Source organism: Oryzias melastigma, linkage group LG7, assembly GCF_002922805.2.
Source record: "Oryzias melastigma strain HK-1 linkage group LG7, ASM292280v2, whole genome shotgun sequence".
Lineage (NCBI taxonomy): Eukaryota > Metazoa > Chordata > Actinopteri > Beloniformes > Adrianichthyidae > Oryzias > Oryzias melastigma.
Genome location: NC_050518.1, coordinates 28,815,185 through 28,825,865, shown reverse-complemented (window position 1 = coordinate 28,825,865; position 10,681 = coordinate 28,815,185). Strand labels below are relative to the sequence as shown.

The 10,681-nt window shown below is 40.6% G+C and overlaps 1 protein-coding gene across 1 annotated transcript in view; it reads left to right on the top strand.

Moving 5' to 3' along the window:
• si:ch211-220i18.4 (SRSF protein kinase 3) overlaps positions 1-9,677 on the top strand; it is a 39,754-nt gene extending 30,077 nt beyond the window's left edge. The window contains exons 5-15 of the mRNA XM_036212632.1: positions 232-335; positions 626-734; positions 2,251-2,338; positions 2,489-2,567; positions 2,671-2,777; positions 3,012-3,171; positions 3,403-3,479; positions 5,062-5,169; positions 8,351-8,420; positions 8,519-8,611; positions 8,690-9,677. Of these exons, the coding sequence (XP_036068525.1) occupies positions 232-335; positions 626-734; positions 2,251-2,338; positions 2,489-2,567; positions 2,671-2,777; positions 3,012-3,171; positions 3,403-3,479; positions 5,062-5,169; positions 8,351-8,420; positions 8,519-8,611; positions 8,690-8,877 (1,183 nt within the window). The 3' untranslated portion in view covers positions 8,878-9,677. The remainder of the gene's footprint in view (positions 1-231; positions 336-625; positions 735-2,250; positions 2,339-2,488; positions 2,568-2,670; positions 2,778-3,011; positions 3,172-3,402; positions 3,480-5,061; positions 5,170-8,350; positions 8,421-8,518; positions 8,612-8,689) is intronic.
• Positions 9,678-10,681: the final 1,004 nt, after the last annotated feature.

Genomic DNA, 10,681 nt, shown 5'->3' with positions numbered 1-10,681 from the left:
AGGGTGTACCCCGCCTTCGCCCATCAGTAGCCGGGATAGGCTCCGGCACCCCCGCGACCCCGAAAGGGAAGAAGCGGTCAGGGAGATGAATGAATGAATGAATGCATTCACCCCCTAGTGGTCTATTCAAGAATTACAAGAACATTTATTTATTAGACGTCTTTATAGATTTATAGACGTCTCTGTGCAGGAGAATAAAGTTTAAAGCGACATCTTTGCATGGATTTGTAGGGCTGAAGATGGAGCGGGTCTTCTTTTCAGAGCTCTCGGTAACCACGAGCATCCTGCCCTTCTGGAGAGGCGGGACTCTGAAGACCCCCGAGACTATTGTTATGGTGAGAACACCACAAACAAACACTGACAAAACAAGCTTCAGGAGAATTTTTTTTTTTGTTTGTTTTTGTAAAAGTAGAAAAAAACCGAATGAATCCAACAGAAAATACTAACAGTTCAGGGTTTTATTCAAGGAGAGCTTCTTAACAAAACAGGAGCTGACACTGGATATGAGCTTGGAGAAAAATGACTTTTACTTTAGGATGAGACGGAGAATACTAACTCACTAATGCCTCTCCACTGCCACATGGCTGGACTTTAACATTTACTAAACCGTCTGCGGTTTGTGCAGGAGGGTACCATCCCGTCCACATCGGTGACACCTTCAACAGAAGATACCAGGTGGAGTCAAAGCTGGGCTGGGGCTTCTTCTCCACTGTGTGGCTCTGCTGGGATCTCAGGTATGTTCACAAAGAAACAAAGCTGGAGTGTTGCAGATGGACAGAAAACTGTTCGAATAAAATAGATTTTTATGCAAAATAAATCATGTGTTTCCATATAAATCCATCATTTTGACTGAAAAATCTTACTTGATGTTCTACACTGAAAAAAGTAAAATAATGGATCAGTTTAAAAAAAAATTGTAGTTTGTGATATCAAATACAATTTTTGAGTTACCCACCAACTCAAATTTTTATTTGATGCAAACTAATAATTTCAAATACAACAAAATATTTCACTTTTTTCAGTGTAGACCTCCACATTTATGTCCTAAAAACTAATATATGTCCTAATAATTGTCTTTGGACCTATTTTAAGTGTTCCCAATGGTCTTTTAGTTAGAATTATGCAATTTTTCAGCAAATTTAGAAAACGTCTAATTTTATAGGACATAGTTTCTGCAGGGCGGCAGGCGTTCATTAGAAATTCACCTCTGTGTTGTGGGTGGGACTGTTGGCATAAAGCAACCCCGCCCCCTCTTCCTATCACCCATAACTGACAGCTCTCTGTTTACCCCCTCCCCCACTAGCTTACAGCCCTCACACCCCCAAGCTAACATTAGCAGTGAAACAGTTTTGATCCAGATTTCAGCTCAGATGAGTAAAACAAAGACATTCATGGATCTATTTATCTGCAAGTGGTGCTGCGCTGCTGTGATAATGTGTAAAAATGTTGAACCGGGTTGAACATTCAGCACGCGCTCAGTGGGTGGAGGGGTTTCACTGAGCGGGTGCAGAGCGGTCTGTCTCATGGAGCACAACATGAACCGAGTATGAAAAGATTTGTGATCATTTCAGTATTATGTATATTTTTTATGTGTGTTGAATCATTTCTGTTAATAGAAAAACAGATAGTTTGATGTAAGGGGCAAAAAGAAAACATACTTGGCTTTAAAATACCTTTAATTCATTATGTTGAGAAAATAATTGAAATTGTTTATTTAAAACTGTGAATTGAATCAAATTGTAGCTTGACTGAATTGTGCAACTTGCCCCCTGGTGGTCATTCACTGAACTGATCTGTCTCCATTTACTTTCTCTTTGACCAAACAGGAAGATTTCCTTAAAGGGGCCCTACCATGATTTTCTTAAACCTTTCAGAGTGAACAATGTCCATATAAATGATCATATATTGCCTTTGAAACACTAAAAATGTTAGTTATTTTTTGTGAGTTTTTCCTAACCAGAAGTAAAACGACCCGATTCCTGAGGCTCCACCTGCCGCTGTGTGTTGGTGCCGCCCATTTCATGACACTTAAAACCTCGAAAAGTTGTTTTTTCATGGTATGACCCCTTCAAGAGTCTAATGGAGGAAAATGATCTTGTAGAAGTGGATTCTTTGGTTCTCTGCTGGAGTGAAACAAATAAAAGAAACTCAACGTTTTGGTTGGAGACATCACAGAGGCTTCGGAGGCCCAGCATGTGCTGGACTCCTCCTGCAGCTCGCAGACGCCCTGATAAGAGTTGGTGTTGGCAGGTCATGCCGGCGTGTCGCCGTGAAGGTGCTGAAGAGCGGAGCTGGCTTCTCCCAGGCGGGACATGATGAGACGGCTCTGCTGCGATGTGTAAGCGGCTCCTGCTTCTCCTCTTTGACCTCACACCTCCTGCAAGTGTCACTTTGTTTTCTTTGCAGCTCCTTAACCTCATTTTTCCTTTCTCCCCTTTTAATATGCAAACACTAAAACACAAGCTCCTTCTCTCTGGTGTTCCTCCAGGCCAGCGGTCCTGCGACCCGTCACCCCGCCATCGTGCAGCTGCTGGACGAGTTCAAGGTCGTTGGGGTCAACGGAGTCCGTATTCCTTTGAGAAACCGCCTCTCCTGGCAAAGGCTCAGAGTTTGACATGAGGAGTTGCTGGCTGACAGTTTGAGAACATGACCTTGACTCCTGCTGATCAGACGTATGTCTGGTTCTGGAGCTGTTGGGACCCGATCTGAGAAGCTGGCAGCTGTGTTTTGGGAATCCGGGGCTCCCGCCGCCGTGGCTCAAACAGATCCTCTCTCAGGTAGGTCACCCACAGATGAGTTAAAGCTCCACATACATCATGTCTGAAAGGAATCAGGTCAGACTTCCCCTGTGACCTTTCACCAGCTGCAAGGAGAGAACTCAGGGAAGTTCTGGAACTCTGAGTGGCTGATTCCCTCTGTTACATAACCTTGAACTCCATCCTGCTAATGCAAACAGTCAGAAACACCTGAGCATCCTCAACACCCCCCTCCGCCTTTGTGCTTCTCTGCAGGTTCTTCGGGGCCTCGACCATCTGCACTCTCGCTGCAAAATCATCCACACGGACATCAAACCCGAGAACATCCTGCTGTGTCTGCAGCCGCAGTACCTCCCATCACCAGCAGGGGGCAGCAGCCTCTGCTTCTCGGCTGGGATGAAGGCCAAAAACACAGGTTCTCTGGTTCCACACATGCAGGAGAGTTTCACAAGACAGTTGTTTATATTTATGTAGCTGCTGTCACTATGGTAACCAGTAATGGACACACAGGTCTCATAGGAGGTCGACACCTTTGCAATATGTTGAAGAAACAACAGGATAACATGAACGTTCAGGATTTTTTTCAATTTTTTCTGATTTGTGTGAAAAGTTTAGGAGTAAGATGATCTCTTGTTGTTTCTCTCAGAAAAGGAAGCGTTTGACTGCCGCAACTTGAAGGAGGTCACGGTGAAGATCGCTGACCTGGGGAGTTCCTGCTGGGTGGTGAGCGCGCTCAGTGTGTCACGCAGAAGTTATCCTGGAAAATTCCTCATCCAGGCTTAGGGAAAAATGCTAAAGTTCTGTGGAATATTCTGGGATGTAAACACACAGAGATGCGTCCTTTTTTCTCACTGTAGGAGAGTTTTTCAGCCCATTTGGACTCTAATGCATTTTCAGATGTTTCAACCAATCTGGCCTTTAAAATGTTCTCCAGCTGGTTCTCCTCTCCTCCTTCTCTTTAGTGATTTTTGAACATTAAGTTGAAAATGAATGGAAAACGCTTCTAAAACTTAAGCTAAGATCAAGATTCTTTTGTTGTTTTGGAATTTTCTGTTCCATTAAATGTCTTTTAACCATATTTACCCTCATGTAAAAGTCCTTTTATTCTGGAAAAATGCAAAGTGCTTTTATTTTGGTAATATTTATTCTGCATTTTAGCCTCCTCAGTCTCCAGCTTTAACTTCAGCATCCACACTTATAGATTAGCAGATAGTGTCAGGATTTATTTTAGCTGACAGGATTGGTTATTAAATTTTAAGACAATTTTTACACTACTTTTAAAAACAAAGTTGTGCTTTAAGTTTATATTCCATCCATCCATCTTCTTGACCGCTTTGTCCCATTTGGGGTCGCGGGGGTGCCGGAGCCTAACCCGGTTACTGAAGGGCGAAGGCGGGGTACACCCTGGACAGGTCGCCAGTCTGTCGCAGGGCCGCAACCACTCACACATCCACTCTCACATCCACACCTAGGGGCAATTTAGAGTCACCAATTAACCTATGAAGCATGTTTTTGGACGGTGGGAGGAAGCCGGAGTCCCCGGTGAAAACCCACGCATGCACGGGGAGAACATGCAAACTCCACACAGAAAGGTCCCAGCCGGGATTCGAACCGGGGCAAGTTTATATTCATTTATGCAATTTTTTGGAGAGTTATTGTATTTCTTGAGCTAATAATAACACAGAAAGGTTTAGGAAAATTAACAAATGAACTCACTGTGAACATAGAAATGATTCACCAAATCCAGATGAAATCTGAAGTAGAAAAACGTAAATGTAAATTCAGAACGTCCAATTTTCTATTTTGTCCTTCATCAGTTTAGAAAAAACTTCAATTTTTAAATGTATTTATGGGAATGTTGTTTCTCCTTTTCTCACTTTTGAACTTATAGAAACTAAATGTAAAAACCAGTCTGTGACAGTCTTGACTAGAAGTGTGCTCTCACAAAAGCAAAACTTTGTGACGGAAAGAAAATGAAAAACACCACGAGGGTTTTAAAATACCAAGAAAGTCAGTCAGTCACAGGAAGCTCCGCCTCCATGAGGCTAGAAGTATAAACAAATTAAAAAACATGAATTTTCTCCCTTTTGTATGTGTGAGTCAGAAGGAGATGTGCAGACATCTTCATGAGTGTCTGTGAAAGTAAACTGGGAAAAGTGAGATTCAGACATCAGAAACGTTGAGAAGGTTGATGATGATCTCAGGAACGTCTGTGAACAAATTCCCAAATCTAAATTCTTCTTGCAGTTTTTGTGTCTCTCACTCTTGAAGAGGAAGTCTCATTCTGCCTGTTTTTCTGGACCAGTACAAGCACTTCTGTGAGGAGATCCAGACCCGGCAGTACCGCTCCCTGGAGGTCCTGCTGGGTTCTGAGTACGGCCCGCCTGCTGACATCTGGAGCGTCGCCTGCATGGTGAGAAACAAAACCACTCCTCTGAAATCCAAAAATACGAGTTCCCCCCCAATAATCTGTTCAAGAAACTTTGATTTTTGTTTAGAGACGATTCTGATGGGATTCAGAGGCAGTATTTGGAATGTCTTTACCGGGTCGGAGAGAAAAAAAACATGGAACTAAGTCAAAAACTGCGATCAAATCAAACTTTCAGGAGGTTTGTCAGGTTCTCACTTGTGTCAATCATCACCATTTTTATTTTGAAAATCCCCATCTGTTTCAAAGAGTTCTCCTTAGTACATATGTTTGAGCTTACAGAAATTCATGTTTTTTTTATGTCTTTTTGAATTTCACAAAGTTTTTTAAATTCATTTTAGACATTTTATTTGTTCATTTAATTGATATAAGTTTATTTCAAGCAATTTCAGCAATAATAACAAAGGAAAAAGATAATAAAAGACAATTCATCACTGAAATGAGAAAGTGGACTTTTCCCACCATAAACTCCCACTGAAATTATTGTAGGTCCATTTTGAAATGATGTCACGGCTTTTTAGTCCCTTCACTCTAAAGAGTCATCAACAACTCTCCACTTTTAAAACAAATCAAAATAAAAAACATCCCCATATGGGAAAATGTGTCATTCTCAAAATGAGTGAAAAAAATATAAAATACAAAACGTTTTTTGGATTTTCATTAGAATAGAACCAGTAGAATTTGTCTCTGCTGCAGCGTCTCACCTCTTTAAGACTAAATCAAATCTTGAAATGAACTATCAACTCTCATGCTTAATTATATCCCTCTCGAAATTATTGCTTTTAAATAAAATCATCCAAGAGTAAGACTAGAATCATACAAGTTTCTCTTGAATTATACACAAAAGTATGTTAGCTTTCAAACTTCTGTCTTGCTGTTGTTAAATGCATTTATTCTGTGTTCTGAGTCAAATAAAAGTTTCCAGTTTCAATAAATATTCCTTGAAACAAAATTGTTCACCATTCTGCTTCAAAATAATATGCACATAAAGAAAAAAGAGAAATTTCTTAAAATAACATTTTGTTATCGACCCACTCTGATGAAAACAGTGTTTTTAACATGTTCTTGGATAATTTTTTGGATGATGAAGGACAAGTATAAAGAAAATTAAGCTTATTGTTGCATTTCAGAGTATTTTTTTTATTCAAATGTTGAATTAGGAACGTATAAAAAATGTGGAGTTTCAAAAAGCTCTAAATTGTGACACAGCAACTGAAATGGGCGGGGTCACAAGCTCCTTGCTCCGCCCCATTCTGATGCATCCACTTGTAGACAAATAGATCCATGAACGTCTGTGTTTTCCCCGTCTGAGCTGGAATCCGGATCTAAACTGCATAACTGGATATTTCTGATATTGTTCACTGTTTTTGCTGCTTTGCTAATGTTTTGGGTTGTGAGGGGCTATAAAAATGTGGCGCTCAAAAATCAATAGCCAGAAGTCCCTCCCCCTGCCAGAGCCGGGTGCAAAAGAAAAAAAACATTTGCTCCGAAGTCCTCGACCTGAACCGCCTGTTTTGAGGTTTCAACCTTTTTTTCCTTTGACATACCGTAACTGCTCACGTGATCAGCTGATTCCCAGAGGAAAAACTGTATCTCATCGGCTTTTTCTCCAGAGCTAAACAGGTGTAGTTCTACAAGTTTGAACACTTGTTAGCATTGACTTGAAAGAAATAAAGCGAGTAACGTTCTCTGTCCCATTTGAAGCTCATCTTCCACACTAAACTGTTAGACAGTCACAGTTTATTCACATTTCAAACTTAACAGCTGATGGCTCTGAAAAGTTTTTAAAATATCATTTTTAAAAGGGTTTTCTAAAGTTGAGCAAATTTCCGCTTACGCAACCAACTAAAATTGCAAAATTTCTGTTTCATTTCTATCTGATATGATTTTAAGGCATGAGCCCTCGTGGACCCTGAGGTCCTCTGGGACAGGCCCTTTATTATTCCAAAAGACATTCAGTTACTATGGACCTCGCCTGTAGAACAGCCTCCCAGAATGCCTCAGGGCCGCAGAGACTGTTCATGTTTTTAAAGGAAGGCTCAAGACCTACCGGCCGTGGTGCAGTGGTAGGGCGGTCGACTCCTGATCAGAAGTGAGCAGGTTCGACTCCGCCTTGCCCGCCTATGTGTCGAAGTGTCCTTGGGCAAGACACTGAACCCCAAATTGCCTCTGGTGGGAGGTTGGCGCCAGTGTTCGGCAGTGGAGCCACCACCAGTGTGTGAATGTGTGTGTGAATGGGTGAATGGGTCTGTGACTGTGAAGCGCTTTGGGCCCTTGAAGGAGGGTAGAAAGCACTATACAAGTATACGCCATTTACCTTTATAATCTGGCTTTTAGTTAACATCTAGAAAGTTATTTGATATTTTTCTATGCTCCTTTTTACTTAATTGATATTTATTTGCATTTACTGATTTATGTCTATGTTATTTATTTACTTGTCTGGTTATGTTTTATTTCTATTTTACTCCTTTTACATTTTTAACTCCAGTGTCTTCCTCTGAGGGCTCCTCCAATTCAGTGATTGACCTTTCTCAGTGAACGGGGTCGCTGCAGTGGGATCTCCCGGGTCTGGCGCTTAGATTGGGGGTCCTGTGGTAGCATATTCTGTAAACTTGATTGGGGGTCACTGGTGTGGACAGGTCCCTAAAATATTGTTTCCTCACTTCAGTACAAAGCCAGATTTCGACTTTCCATCATTTTAGTAATTATTTATGTATTTATTTTTCTTCCTACCATGGTGTGGAAATACTGTATGTCGGCGTGTGTTTGCGTGCACCTGGGTGTGTGTGTGTGTTTGAGGGCATTATATGGGTTCTAGAAATTTTCCTTGAGTGATGTCTTGTTCTTTGTTTTTAAAATGTGATTATGTTTCTATGTAAAGCACTTTGAGTGGAATACATTTTTGGAAAAATGTCACACAAATAAAGTTTGATTTGTTTTGATTTGATTTACGGTCTTAAAACTAGTTGCCACTGAAAAGTTATGAGGAAGTTACTTTAGTCTGAAGTGCAATAAAATTAAAGTAGAAACCAGACAGAAGTACTTGTTGTGTTTTTTTTTTTTTTTTTTTACTTAAGCGTTCTGAAGTTTTACCTCTGCAGTCTGGAGGAGAATTCAAAGTTCTTCCAGCATGTCTGGATCCTAAACGGTCCTCTGATTCTTCCAGGCCTTCGAGCTGGTCACTGGAGACTCTCTGTTCCGACCCAACGCCAGCGACTCTGTCTCTCTGGAGGAAGGTGGGGGTAGCATTTCTGCAGCAGAAATGTGATCCAGGATTAAATCTGATTTCACTGCAGCCCCGCAGTAACTGATGACGCTCTCCTTTCCTTCGCAGACCACATCGCTCAGATTGTGGGGCTGCTGGGTAAAATCCCACCGGCTGTTGCCTTCTCGGGTAAATATTCTGCAGATTATTTCAGCCGCAGAGGTCAGTCTCGCATTTCTACAACATACTTCTTTGTCTTTTTAATTTTTTCAACGTGAAAGTGTGATTCTTCCCGTGCAGGTGATCTTCTCCATGTCGGCCCACTCAGGTTCTGGAGCCTTTACGATGTTTTGGTAGAGAAATACAACTTCCTGCTTCAGGACGCTTCTGCATTCTCAGACTTTCTTTGTCGTATGCTGGATTATCACCCGGAGAGGAGAGCCACGGCTGCACAGTGCCTCCAACATCCATGGCTGACCCCCTGTTAGCCTCAGAAAGGCCCTGCAGACCTCACTGTCAGATGCTTTCATCAGCCAGACCTCGGCGGTTTCGGGGCATCTTTAAATTTTCATAGGGAGGGAATTCCCCTGGATGTCATCCGGCTCTTAGCCTCAGACACAGAATCAGATCAGCTAATCCACCGGAGCGCCGCCAGCACTTTCAGCTTTTTCTCTTGCAGCTCTTTTTTACTCATGAAACTTGAATGTGGAACCTTTGAGTCCTTATTAAAACCAAATGCTGTCACGCTGGGAGGAGTTTGATGCTGCCAAGCTAAACGCTTTTATTCATTCACTGATCTTTAAAGTCAAACGATAGTCGTAAATAAAGAAAGCAATTTTTATTTATTTAATTCTGACGTAATTGGATTAAAATCAGATTAATCCCAGTAATAAATGATTTACTGAACTGCAGAAAGAGAACAGAACTTTTCCTTCTGAACTCTACATTCAGACGAGAAGCTGACGGAGTTCAGAGCAGACAGTATATAAAGGTGGACAGACCTGTGGTCATGTGAGAGACCACGCCCACATTTGAACATTTCAATTGTAACACCCCCTGAAGGTCATAGTTGAGCCTTAAGACGCTCTTTTCTACAGAGAACCAGACGTTTAGAAAATAAATATTAGTCCATTAGCCATTTTATAAATGTTCTTTACATCAGAATTGATTACAAACAAAAGTGCTTTATTTCTCATCTAAAAACATACTGATTTAAAGGCTAAATTTCAAAGTATAAAAAAAATGATATTAAATGTGAAAGATCAATTTTAATCTTATAGTCAGTGACAGACGGTCAGGGGAGAACATAGCTTAAAAATAGATACATAAATATGAATATACTTTTCCATTTTCAAAAATAAAAATCAAATGTGTTTTTGACATGACACCTTTTTCATGTTTTTTTTCCTTTTTTAGTGAAAAAAATAAATAAAAAAGTAGCACATTTTAGGAGTTTCGGCAGGTGAGGCTCCGGCAGCCCTGCAGCTGACGCATGCACTTTACTGTTTGAATCTTTCTATAATCATAAAAGACGCTTTAATTCTAATTACTTCATTTTTCTATTGCTCACCATATGTCCGATGACAATGGTAACAGTTTGCGACTCATTTATTCTCATCTGCTAAAAATGCGCTTTAGAGGCCTGCAGTAAGCCTGCCTCACCAAGTACTTATGCCACAAGGCAGATGGCGCTGGTGAGCCCAGAGAATGTGACAACGCCGCTAAAGAATAATAGAGTTAGTAGTAGCAAGTCAAGTGCAGGTTTTTCTAAATGGAAGACTACATCTTTAAACTCAGGAATTTGTGGAGAAACGTTCCTGGCAGAGATCTTCATTCAGACAGAAAAACTTTGAAAACTGAAGAAAGAAAAGGACGACTTCTACAGACAGGTAGAAGGAAGGAATGAGCACAGACTTCATTCAGTAAGTCACTCTATAACAATTTTGGTGATTTTATTCCTCTGTTCCACAGCTTGTAAACAGAAGAAAAATGTTTAAATGAAATTTTAAACAACACTTAGCTGCTATATTTAGCATTTATAACATTTATGTGTCCTTTTATAGCATTTAAGTGACACAAGCACAACATTTGCTTGCTATAAATTCTGACACAAACATCACTAAAATGCAGAAAAGTTTATTGAAACGGATAAACCTTCACACTGATTTTTGTTTCCTAAACTTTTGAATTTGGTGCTGAAGGAAACAAACCAAGATTTGTTTTTTATTGAATTCTGAGTAAATTCAGATAGATCAAGAATTTGGATTTAAACATTTTTGAGGACATGCATTC